At 47.9% G+C, this 13,178-nt stretch overlaps 1 protein-coding gene across 3 annotated transcripts in view; it reads left to right on the plus strand.

Moving 5' to 3' along the window:
• Positions 1-8,114, plus strand: part of Glt1d1 (glycosyltransferase 1 domain containing 1) — an 89,847-nt gene extending 81,733 nt beyond the window's left edge. Inside the window, exons 12-15 of one of the 3 annotated variants that reach the window (XM_074060798.1) lie at positions 766-923; positions 3,707-3,846; positions 4,413-5,486; positions 6,646-8,114. In XM_074060798.1, coding sequence (XP_073916899.1) covers positions 766-923; positions 3,707-3,716 — 168 coding nt within the window. In that variant the 3' untranslated portion in view covers positions 3,717-3,846; positions 4,413-5,486; positions 6,646-8,114. Of the gene's footprint in view, positions 1-765; positions 1,161-3,706; positions 3,847-4,412; positions 5,487-6,645 lie in introns of those variants that run through there. The other 2 variants (XM_074060799.1, XM_020185541.2) reach the window with 2 other exon arrangements.
• Positions 8,115-13,178: the final 5,064 nt, after the last annotated feature.

Below are 13,178 nucleotides of genomic sequence, written 5' to 3' on the forward strand. Positions count from 1 at the left end.
GGCACTGCACATAGCGTGTGAGGCTAGATTCAGGAGTAAGATGGTGTTTGCATTTCAGGCTGTGGTCAAAAAAGAGGGAAGCAATCCTTACTTTCAAATCATTGGAAAGAAATGGAACAGGTCTACTTGGGCATGGTGTCTTATACCTGTAATCCCAGTTACTTGGGAGGTGGAGACTGGGAGGCTCATAATTCAAGGTGAGTTCAGGGAGTTAGTGAGACCCTTGTTGATCAATGAGCCTGGCGTGGTGATGCCACCTGTGATCCCAGCTACACAAGAGGCAGAGTAGGAGGATCTCAGTCAAGGACAGACTAGGCAAAAATGCGAGACCCTGTCTGAGAAGATAACTGAAACAAAAAGGGTTGGGGGAGTGACTCACATGGTGGAGCGCCTGCCCAGCAAGCTTGAGGTCCTGAGTTTCAATGCCAGAATTGCCAAAGAAGAAAGGAAAGAAGCAGGTTTATTGGTCTGGGGAGGAAAGGGGAGGGAAACACATGGATGGTTCTCATATTTTCTGTGAATGTTCACCCGTCCTGTGTGCATGTCTGTGCGTGCACACAGGTGTGTGCGTGTGCACGTGTGTGTGTAGATGGATATGTATGCACGTGTGGATGGGTGCATGTGTGTATTTGTGCTCTATGTATATGTACAATCATTTCCTAATCGCTGCGGGAGGCCAGCAGAGGGTCAAGCAGGAGCTAACGCGGACACGATCCCCGCCACCAATTGCTTATGTCAGTTTCTCCCCCACTTCCTTTTCCACAGGAGTTTGTCCAGCTGGCAAAGAGGCTGATGAGCGACCCTGCACTGGAAAGAGAAATCGTGGCCAACGGAAGGGAATATGTGAGGAGGCACCACTCGTGGCAGGTGGAGAGAGACACCTACCAGAGCCTCGCGAGGAAGCTGGCGCCAGGCTCGGAGGAGTAAGGGAGCCCTGTGCTCACGGCATGCTGTTCCACCCGCCATAGGCCCAGCCCGACTGACCCCCAGAGATGGGGCTGGTCCGGGACCATTTGCACCATTCAGTCCTCAGTGACCCTGTGCCCATCCCCGCCGCTCCTGGCTCCTGTGCTGAGATGGCATCCCAGAGGTGTTAACGGCTCAGTCCTGATGATGGCTGCCAGCTCAAAAAGCAGAAACAAAAATCAGGATTGTCAACAGAGTGGAGTTGGTAGTATTTTTATGTGACCTTGGGCCCCTACCTTCAGCATATCCTGGGGCCCTGAAAACATGAGCGGGGCACGGGTCACAGCGTCTGCCCCTCTAAGCAGCGGAGGTGCTGAGAGTGAGGTCACAGCCAGCATGTCCTCCTCCCCATGGTGCACCTGAAAGACAGTGTGCTTTCTAGACGAGAGGCCAGGCCGCCCCAAAGGCCCCATCCACCTTTCACAGCACATTCCACGTAGCCTGGAAAATAATTTGGTGACCTTCACGTGGAGGCTGGGGTGTCAGGTTCAGTGTGGACACCCTCAGGGAGCCAATGATGAAATGTCACATGGCAGAACCCCGAACAAGGAGTGTCAGATACTGCAAAAGACACAGCCAGACCAGCCCAGTGGTCATGGTCACGGTGACCACCCCACACCAGCACATCCTCCCTAAAAGCAGCCTCTACTGACCAATGGAAGTCGTATTTGCCGTATTTGCTGAAATCGTTGCATTCCGACAGACATTCCCTCCAGTAAGCGGGGAGAGAAATGTCTGCCGCCTCTCGTGAGTGGGAAAGCCTGTGCCTTGGACTTGGGGCGGGAGAGAGTGTTCCTCCCCAGGAAAGCTTGCTAAGGAGTTCCTTCAGGCTCTGGAGGGGATCGGGGAGGCGTTGGGGCCAACTTTGAGGACATATCTTGGGCTTTTTGCTTTCCAACCATCATGTTCTTAAAAACATAGCAAAAGCAGCGTATTTCAAGAGGAGCTTCTGATGCCTGCGGTATGAGAGCAGCAGCTTAATTCCATTCTGTGTAATTTGATATTCCGTCCTGAACCTGAGTCATAGCCCAGGGTAATTTCCAGGAAGGCAGGCAGTTGAGGCCTTGGTCCCCAAGGTCCCGAATGCTGCTAGGCTGTCCAGCCCTTCTCTCCTTGGGTGCCAAGGTCAGACTTCTGTGTCTGCAGAGAGGAAGGGGGGAGCATAGCCTGAGCCCCCCAATGCCCAGCTCCTTGCCAGGTGACATGGCCGATGCCTGACCTCTGCCTTGCCAAGGTCACTAAGCCACATCTGTGTAAACCATGCACACGTGCCTAATGTGCTTTGGGACTGGGCAGATTTTTTAAGTTAAGTTTGTCACCATCAGTCACACAACAGTAGCCATGATTCATTCATCCCAGGAACAGCCCTCAGCCCGGAATGGGACCGTTCTCTGCAGCTCACGTAGAACCCTGGTACCCAAGTGCCCAGTTAGAGGGTTTAAAATGCAACTGTGCTTTTATGCCAGTGTCTCAGCTCGCTTTCCACCACTGTAACAAATACCCTGGCTAGTGAACTTATAAAGAGGAAAGGTTTGTTTTGGCTCACAGGTTTGGAGACTCCAGTCCATGACTGGACAGACTCATTGCTTTTAGGCCTCTATGGTGAGGCAGACAGCACATCTTGAGGGGCGCGCGTGACAGAGCAAAGTGGCTCCCCTGTCAGGCAGGATGCAGGAAAGGGAAAGGAAGGGTCAAGGTCCCCTGATCCCCTTCAAAGCCACACCCCCCAATGACCTAAGGACCTCTCGCCAGATCCCACTTTTTTTAAAGGTTCCACCACCTTGAGGACCAAGCGTTTAACGAACAGGCCTTTAGGGACCGTTAAGATCTAAGAAACAGCACAGAATGCAGTTGTAAAAGTGGCACTTTCCCCTCAGCATCCTGAACTATTCAGGTTTAGACTCTTTGTTTAAACATCTTGTGTGGAGTGAGAGTTTAGCCTGCTGCTTACCAGTCTCACTGACTCAGTGAGCAAACTCCAGATAAAACGCTAACGTTAGCTGGGTGCTGGTGGATTACGTCTGTAATCCTGTTTACTTAGGAGGCTGAGATCAGGAGGATGGAGGTTCGAGGCTAACTGGACAAACAGTTCTTGAGACCCCCCCATCTCCAAATAACCCGAGCAAAATGGACTGGAGGTGTGGCTCAAGCAGTAGGGCACCTGCTTTACAAGTGTGAAGCCCGAGTTCAAATCCCGTCCCAACTTCCAAAACACACACACACACAACACACACACACACACACACACACACAAACCGACACTGTCACCTGCAAAGGTGACATTGGGGGGAATACTTGTGCTGTTAACATCAACAAACCTGTAACAACTAGCTAACAACCCAGTAGCTACATAAGGAGCCCATGCTCTCGGCTCCTTTGACCTCCTTCTCCAAGCCTTTCCCCGATGCTCGGTGACAGAGGGAGACACAGGACATTGCCATGTGATGGTTCACTGTGTGCCTTGGTTCAAGAGGCAGACCCTGGAGGCCATCCTTGGAAGAGGGATTGTGAGGTGGACCCCCACCCCTCAGATCTGAAGGAGTTACAGTGGGGCTGTGTGGGAGACTGGTCACTGTGCACGTCAGGAAGGAGTTTGGCAAACGTTTGAAGTCTCAGCAGGTGTTTGGGCTTCAAGCATCCATCGTCCTCCTGTGCTGGCTGTGGCACCCATGCTTTGTGTCACCTTTTCCCTTCAGGGCTCCTGGTTGTTGAACTTGCCTCCCCTGTCATTTGTCTGCAGCTCCCTGTGAGATGGGGACTGTCCCGGGGCTGTTTTGTGCTGCTGTGGTGGACACCGCCAGCTAGCTAATGTCTGTGAAGAGAAATGGATTGGCTCCCAGGTGTGATGGTTGCAAGTCCAAGGCTGAGGGGCTGCATCTGGTGAGGACCCTCTTCTTCTTCTTCTTCTTTTTTTTTTTTTTTTTGCAGTACTGGGGCTTGAACTCAAGGCTTACACCCCAAGCCACTCCACCAGCCCTTTTTTATTTTGTGAAGGATTTTTCAAGCTAGGATCTCACAAACTATTTGCCTGGGCTGGCTTTGAACCACGATCCTCCTGATCTCTGCTTCCTGAGTCACTAGGATTACAGGCGTGAGCCAGTGGCACCTGACCTTCTTAATACCTCATGTCTTGGTAGAAATGCAAAGACGAGAGAGATTACCCAAGAGGGGACAGAGCTTGTCCTTCTGGAAGAAACCCACTCCTGATAACAACCAATTCATGAGGACCGTGGCCCCACCTCCCCACACTTCTGCATTGGGGATCAAATTTCCAACACTCAAACTTTGGGGCAAAGGCAAACCACAGCAGAGAGCTGACTGTCATCCATGTTTTCAGTGAGCAACAGTTGTCTCCTCCCTCCCGTCCCTGTCTGCCTCCCTTTTTTTCTCCCTTCATTCCATCCTCCACCCTCCTGTCACTTCTTAGATCCTCATGTTCTTTATAGGGGCTGAAGTGAGATGGGAATGGCCCATGGGAGGACCTCCCCACCCGACGCCAGCCTTTCAGAAAGAGCCTCTGAACGCAGCAGTTTCATGAAATCAGCATCTCAGGCCAAATGCCTGACACCCAGGGGAGATCCAGGCTTGGGGTTCCCCAACAATCCTATGTGCAACCATCCATTTGAACAGGGGCCAGGATTTCACCGAGAACAGGGATGCTGCTTTGTAACTTTGTACTGAGAGGTGAATCCCCGAATTGAGAAATCAGGTTACCTCCGTCTTACGTTTAGCAAAATTTATCTGATGTAGCAATAGTTGAAATCATGAGTATAGGACCAAGAAATACTTCACACAAGCAAGTGAACAAGAGATAATGCAGCAGGACCCCCAGGGTTGCTTCTGCCCAGAGCACCTCTCCTCCTTGGGCACCTGACCTGGTCCTTGCCAGCCTGACCTACTGCTGCCTTCCTTCCCTGGTGTGCTGGGTTCAGTCTGCAGGGCCCAGCAGACCTGAGGTTCAAGTTTATTCTCTCTTTCATCAATGTCAGCACGTCCTCTGCCCCCCACCCCCCTTTTTGCAACATTTGCTCTTGTACTTTTCAGTGAATGTATATCCTGTTAGCATTTTATGTTTTCAAAGTTTCAAACAGTCATCAAAGGAGCCAGTGTGACCCTGGTGTGGAGTGGGAGGGCTCAGGCAGAATTGTGTTAGATTACCGTAGATAGAAAAACCCAAAGTAAACAGTGGCTTAAGCAAGAGAAAAAGACATTTTTTTCCCCCTGCCAGGTGATGGTATTTCTAAGGGCCAGGGACCCACTTCCTTCCCTTCTGCTCTTCCTCTATTCTTAGCAGGTGGCCATCTCTTGCTCATGGCGTAATGTGGCTGCATGAGCTCCACTGTCGTGCCTCAATTCCAGACGGGAAGATGGAAGGCAGGAACAAAGATGTCTCTCCCCCTTTTCAGGACAGTTCTCACTTTTGGTTCCATCCCATGGCCACACCTAGCTGTAAGAGAAGTGGGGACGTGTGAACTTTATTCCAAGCAGCTACAGGGCCTGTTGAAAATTGGATCTCTGAGGTGAGAAAGAAGGGGAGGACGCACATTTACAGGAAAGCTGGCGATGGTCACAGCCCTTGAGATAAACTGGCTTTAGATTATGGAGGTGGTCACGGGCGTCCTACTTTGTATGAATCACTGAGGACTTTTAATTCCAAGAAAGTGTTTTCACCAGGCTTTAATTTAGCCTCGAAGGCCATGGTGACATGCTCACCTTTTCTCCCCAGAATGCTCATTTGTAGTTTGAGTTCTTGGCCAGCCGGCTGTATCGATTAGTACCTCAAACCTTTTGGTCTCTAAATTAAAAACTCAGTGTAAGACAATACTTGAGTTTTCATTGCTTAAAATGTCCCTTTGGTCAGGAATATGGTCCTGGAAAGTGAAATGAAATGTACTGAATATATATATATATATATATATATATATATACATACATCAATGTCCTTCTGAATGTCCTCAAGGCTGCCTCAAGTGATCAAGCCCCTTACTGCTTTTGTCGGGGGACTTGGGACAGAGAAATCTTTTCTGAAGTGGCCCGAGAGTCAGAGCTGGACGACACACCAGTCACTCACATTAAAAACGAGACTGGATAGGAGTCAGTGTTACGTAGTTTGGATCCTAATGGTAACCTTCAAAGTAAAATCTTGCGTAGCCAAAATTGTCCTCTGAATTTCTGCCAAGCAGGATGTGTCCTATCATATAGACACAGCAAGAGGAGTTGTCCCCACCCATGAGCTCTGGGGACACTGAGCTGGTTAGAGACGCCACACTCCTACCCCTCACCCCAATGCGTGGCTTTCTAAGACACTCTGTTTTGAGATGCAGATGGAATCTTTGGCAGGATGGCTTCCGTGGGGTTTTACCCCTCAGGCACACACTAATGAATGCTGTTGACAGTGTCCGTCGGTCAGAAATGGAGTAATCTCCCACAAAGACACCAGGGTCAGAGACCAGAGACAATGTGACCCACAAGGCCAGGGAGGACTTGCAGCTTCTCAGGATGAAAAGCCCACCAAGAGGCTGCGTGGTTTCTGGGAGAGTCTCCCCGGACCCTCATGGAGCTTCTGTAAAAACGAACTCAGAAGGAATGACTTCCTTCCTTTACACTGGTAAATAGTTCTTGAAACTCCATGCAGAGAGAACTGTCTTTCTAACACACTGCACCATTCTGCTCACACAGGAAAAGCTTTCTCCTTGGTGAAGACAAAGGGCATAGTGGAGCCTCTGGAGAGGCTCTGATGCCACCCTGAGCCTGCGGCAGTCTCAGCCACCAGGAAAGCCAGGCTGCCTTACAGGGGACGCCAGCTTCAGCGCTCATCCCTTTTGTTCTCCAGCCAGGAGAGCATTCTGCTGGGTCTTTTCCCACCTCGGAGAGGGGAACAGCCCGAAGATTGTGTGAGGCTGGAGCAATGGAGCAGTCGAGCTTCCTGACTTGTTATTTGTTAAAATTCTTCAATGTCGGAAATATCTTCAGCTTACAAAGTCTAAAACTCTGCTAGATTTCTGGCTTCCTGCCCTGTCTCTCCTGATGTCTGCTGCACTGAAGGCTCAGGGCTTGCACAAACAGCTGTCATGCAAGAGGTGACTTTATAAGCAGATGCATTTATGACTTGCACACCACACCAAATGGGTCATTGCTCTGATTCTGTCAACTACAGCCAACATGGACCAAACACCCACTGGGCACCAGGTACCATGTTCAGGCCTGATAAAGTTGAACTTGATCTAAGCCCAGGGAACCAGTGAAGGTTTACAAATCCCCCCTCCTTCTTCCAATGCTCACCTTGAAGGTCCCCCTCCTCTCCAGATTTGGCTGAGACTCACAGGTGCCCCCTGGCCATGTTTGCTGGTGTCAGGGCCAGGCACAGCCCTCCAAATTCTTAGTCTTTCCTCGACAGGGATTTGCTGAGCTGCCACCCCAAGGTTCAGTCTGAGAGACACGCTTGTTACTGAGCTGAGTCTGTGTTGCTCTGCCACCTGGGCCCCTGAGCTGTCTGACCCCACAGACAGCTGTCCACAGTCCCTACACAGATGCTTTTCTGGGAAACACCATCAGGTCTGCAGCTCCTCTGGCCATGTGTCCAGCCCTTTTCACACCTTCTCAGAGCTCACTGATCCTCCTGAGAAGAAAAAACCCTTCCCGCTGGGCTCTGAGGCCACCTGCAGGTGCCGTGGCCAGAGCACCTCCAGACTGTGGTCATCCCATGGACTTCCATGAAACGTCCCTCACTGAGTCTGGACTGGCTTTTATTTGATGATGTTACAATATCTCTATTAGGCATCACAACAGATGCCCTGACTCATGCAGAGTCACAAGGCTGGATAGGAGGCAGGAAGCACAGCCAGCTGGGGTTTGGAGCACACGCTCTGTCTTTGTGTCCTTGTCTGCCTATTTGTGTCTGTCACAATCTCTCTCTCTCTCTCTCTCTCTCACCAGTTCTCCCTGAAGTTCAGCTGCATGTGGTTAGATACATGTTTATCCCAGGTCAAAGGGGATCCTCAGTCTTCATGTCCACACATTTTTGTGACTAAGTCGCACGGCTTAAGGATTGCTGTTGAAAAGTAGCACGAGAAGGATTTTGATCAAAACTTCCCAACATTTATTGCAAATTGGTCTTGCTTGAGATAAATTAAAAATAATCTAATGAATTGTGTACATGGAAGATCTTTCTGAACTTCCATTTAGAGGAAACAGTGAAGGCAGGCTCTTGTCCCCCTGGCCTGTGGGCGGAGGTAAGAGATGGACCTTGCCCTGCCTCCATTAGTGTCCTCACCTTCACTCAGGACCACCCTACATCTTCAGAGGACGATGCTCATGGTCCTGCCATCCTGCTGCCATGTTGGTCTAGTCATCTCCTCCTTGCTTCCCATAATACACCAGGTGACCCCATGAGTGACATGTCACGAATAGAACGTCCAAGTTCTACAAATGAAATTAGGTAAGGTTTCATTTAACATCTGAACAAAGGGACCAGTGGGAAACAAAGCCAGTTTGAATACGGTTCCAAGACAGTGAAGTCTTCCCTCTCAGTGAAATTTTAAAAGAAGATTAACAGAGACTTAGGGAAACCATGGTAGGGTGACAGCCAGAAGTCATTTGTGCTGCAGATTGGTAAAACTCATCTTAATACCAGATTTCACAGAATTTGAAACATGTGAATCATAATCACGACTAGATATACAGATGCAGACAGACACAGATATTAAAGCAGACACTGATGTCACACAGCTCTTCCTTAGAACCTTCCCAAGTCTCAGTTTGCTCCCCAGGAATGAGCACTTGATCCAAGATGGCAGAAAGAAGGTTCCCTGATGGAATGGAGAGAGAAATTGCAGTGACTATGCAGAAAAAGGAAGAAGGAGAGAGAGATGTGGGGAGAGGGCGGAGAGAGAGGGTGATTGAAAATTTTGTGAGATTGAGAGAGATTGAGAGAGAGATTGACATTGAATGAGGTTTAGAGAGAGAGAGAGCACTAAAGGCTTTCCATTCTCAGATTCAGGCTGTTTCTGCATCAATCTTGTCCCTTGGTTCCAAGTAACACCACCCTCTTATCTTTAAAACGAGTTATCTTTTTTGCTCATGTTAGCTTGGATTGGACTGTAATAACTTGAGGGCTGGAATGAGCTGAGCAATTTGAGGTCTGGAGTGTCATTAGTACAGCACACACAGGTCAAGTGTAAAGCTCTCTTCTTGAGTCAGTCAATCACACAGCTTAAGAGTTGCTGTCCAGTGACCAAGTGACTTCTTTGCCTTGATCAGCCATAGTTAGATCTTCTTGCTGGTGACCCTGGGGCAGGATAGACTGGGGACATGGGAGAAGCAGAAGCCAGGGATTCAGAGATAAACTTTGTATTACTGTCTAATCTGATTAGAAGTGCACAGACACTATTTCCCTTTCTTTAAGTTTCACGCGGTTTTGCTGAACCTTGAAATGTTGACCTGCCCTCCCCATTTTTGTACCTGCCATAGGGATCAAGCATGCATGCCTTCAAGGAAACTGCCTGGTTCACTCTCCTCTCTCAATCTGAAGGGTGGTCATGAAGTTGTAAGAAGCAGAAGTCTACGTTACAAGGACCTGAAATTAACCATGTTCTCAGACCTAATGACTGGGCTGAACTGATGTCAGAATGATTGGGATGTGACAGGTGCCTAGCACAAAGGCACACTTAGCTACAGAGATGTTTAAACTCATCCTCTGTCCGGATTTACCTAGTATAAGTACCCCTAAAGTTAGAACCCTCAGCCAGCCTCTTCTTTTAGGGGGGCCTGGAACTGCGATTTGAACTCAGGGCTACACACTTGCAAAGTTGGATCTCTACTGCTTGAGCCACACCTCCGGTCCATTTGGCTCTTGTTATTTTGGAGATGGGGCTTCTTAAACTATTTACCCAGGCTGGCCTCAAACCAGGATCCTCCTGATTCCAGCCTTCCAAGTAGCCAGGATTATAGGCCTGAGCCATTGGTGCCCAGTAGCTCTCCTCTTTCCATGTGCCTACATCCATGTCTGGGTGTGTACTGTCATTTACTTTGCTGGTCTCTACCCAACATATCCTGAAATTATTTTCTGGGACAATGTCATGAATTCAGTACTCAAGTTGAGGACCTCTCCTCTGGGGACCTTCTTGGCCCTCTTTTGTCCCAGTGACAACCTCAGTCACTTTGAGACTCAAGTAACTTCACTGTCATTGGCAAAGAATGCTAATTGTACACTCAGTATCTAGTGTCTACTTCTTTACCCCAGAACCCCAAGCATGTTCAAGGAAGCAGGGTGCCTAGCTCCATTCTTCCAGTCTGAGACCGTGAGTCATTGCCCTGCTCTGTACGTTGTAAAAAGCATTAGTGAAGAGTGACATTATGAGAGAAAGATAGATGCCTTTCACAAGTTGGCTTTTCATTTCTTTCCATCCAGAACTCAGGCATGATGACTGGCGCTCCCACTGCCATCTTAGAGGCATGAGGATGGTAGGAGGGTGACAGCTGGATATACTTCTAGATCTAACAGTGTATTTCCATGGTGGCCATAACCCTTATTTCTTAAGAAAAAAAATCTGTTCTGATGTTTTAACTTTTTGACATAGAGAACTTCCACCATACATAAAAGCAAACAGAAAATACCAACGGTATTCCGACGCAACTGTCACTCATCCTCAACCACACAGCTTTAGTGGCCACGTCAGGCAGGTGCCATCGGAGACAGGTGGCCCACTAGACTTTGAGGAGGGCTTTGTAGAAGGTGTGGCAGAATATAGGAAAACTGCAGCAAGTCACTCATACCTGGGACTAGTGGAGGGGGACACCTGACTTCCATGGACCCAAAGGTGCAGGGCAGAGAGAAGATGCCATTCTTAGAAGGGGAAGCTATGTGCAGTGGCCCTTCTGTAGGAGCTGTGGCTTTAGTGGCCTTGTGTGATCCCATAGGGAGGTCCACCCCTCTCCTTCCCCATAGGTGTGTCCCACCTGGAAGCCACTGGCAAGCTACTTGCAATCCATCCTCACAAGGGAGTCCCTGAGGGCAGACAGAAGATGTCCAGCTGAATTCTTCCCTAAGGTGCCAAAACAAAACTAGTGATGTAAAATAGCAGAAATTAACCCCTCACAGGTCCAGAATCTGGAGTCAAGGTGTGGGCTCCCCTCACAGGCTCCAGGGGAGGATCATTCCTGCCTCTTCCAGCTCCTGGTGGTTCTGGTGGTCCTTGGCTTGTGGCCCCACCACTCTGAGCTCTGCCTCTGCCTCCTCATGGCCTTTATCTTTGTCTCACTGTCTCTTGGTCTCATCCACTCACCATGAACTTTGGGACCTGTCCAGATCCAGGACCACTTCACCTCGAGACCCTCACCTTCAAGACATTTGTAAAGATGCTTGTCTCAAACAACACTGTGTGCCTGGGCTTGGGGTGGACATTGTTTGGGGACCACAAATCAATGTGTTACACCAACGCACGTTGTTTCTTAGCCAACTTAAGATCATCCATTTTCATGTAATCCCAGAGCCTGGGTGTTACAGATGGAGTGAGTGTGACACCCCTGGGTTCCCTGTTCTCTGTGGACGTGGACTATGGTGGGGCCAATCAGTCACATGTGTTGTAGGGCGAGGGCCTGAAGACTGGGAAGGAGACAATTTATGCCTATTCTGATGGACTCCACCAAGCATTTGCTCTCTGCCCAGTGGAATTAGAAGGCAGGACCCACTAATGTCATCAAAGTATTCACTACAGACGCAAGCACATTGAAATCACCCAACACTCATGTGCAGCCAGTGGGGTTGGAATCCGTTTATGTGGGGTGGTAATTTTCATCACCTGGCACAGGACACAGTGTCCCGAATCAATACAATGCGATCCATTCACTAATCATGCACATATATATAAACGTATATATACACAAATATAAAAACAAATATATGAGCATTTAAACGACTATTTAAATTTGAGAACAAACATGCAAACACTGTCATTTATAATAAATAATTTAAAATGTTTTGCCAATGTGTAAAGATTAAGTATCATAATATAAAATTATAAAATATGCTAATACATGTAGAGTATAAGTAATAAATAAAATAAGTAATAGTATTGGGTTATTTATGTGTAACCCAATAGATACATTCTCAAACCCCTTAAAAATATATATAGTCTTTGACCTAACAATTTTGTTTTGGGAATTCATAATCAGGGACAATTAAAAAGATTAACGTAGACGATAGATCATCACAGCATTAATATAATCACCAAATATTTCAGACAATGCAAATATTCAGAAGTAATAGATTAGTTAGGTAGGTAGTTGTGTGGTTATAAAATGGAGCTGTGTGCAGTCTTTAGAAACTGAATTATAAATGGCATTATTTGACAAGGAGAAGTCATCAGGACAGTATATCTGAGGGTCTAGAACGTTGAAAATGTCACCCACCCCACCACACACAAGCCAGAACGCACACACATTTGGGTGTTGAGGTTAGGGATGATTTTTATTTTCTTATGTATTTTCCTGTGGTTTTTGAATGTACATTTTTTAGGCTAAAAATAATATTTTAGGAGTAAAGAAATGAAGCAGTGCCTCCATGAGTATTTCTCAGGCTCCCACCAGGTCCAGATGCTGGTGGGAGGGGTAGACAGGTCATTTCTGGAATGAATTAGTGCGGGAATAGCATGACATGAAGAACATTTCTCCCTCTTTTTTCTACCTGTCTCACTGGAGCTATCTCTTCCTGGGAGGTCTTGACGTCTTTGTGAAAAGTTAAAACCATGTTTTGAGAGTTTCCTGTGCTTCTGCCTTAAGACTGGATTTCAGCCTTCTAGGCCATGCTTGATAAAATGGCGGCAGAGTTGGAATTGCACATAAAAGTAAGGTACACCTGAAATTGAGCACCCCAGGATTGAAAGTAGAAATGTTCATTTCATCTTTCTCTTTGAGGGCTTTGAAGGGGAGATTTGGAGTAACTTCCTACTCAAATGTGGGAAGTGGGGCTTGATGGATCATTAGGGTGAGGTAGGTCTTCACCCAGTTGAAGTGCATTGCTCTGTGACTGTCATCAAATAGTCAGCCAAGTCAAGTTCTCCTAAGAATCCACTGCCTGGAGTCTTGCTATTTGGTACCAAGTGTGCTTTATTGACTAATTGCAGATGTTTGGGATGCCAGCTTCAATTCCTAATCAATCAGAGTGATCTAACAACTTAATGGCCTTACTGTTTACCACTGCTAGTTACTAGAAT

This window comes from Castor canadensis, chromosome 18 (assembly GCF_047511655.1).
Source record: "Castor canadensis chromosome 18, mCasCan1.hap1v2, whole genome shotgun sequence".
In the NCBI taxonomy this organism is placed as follows: Eukaryota; Metazoa; Chordata; class Mammalia; order Rodentia; family Castoridae; genus Castor; species Castor canadensis.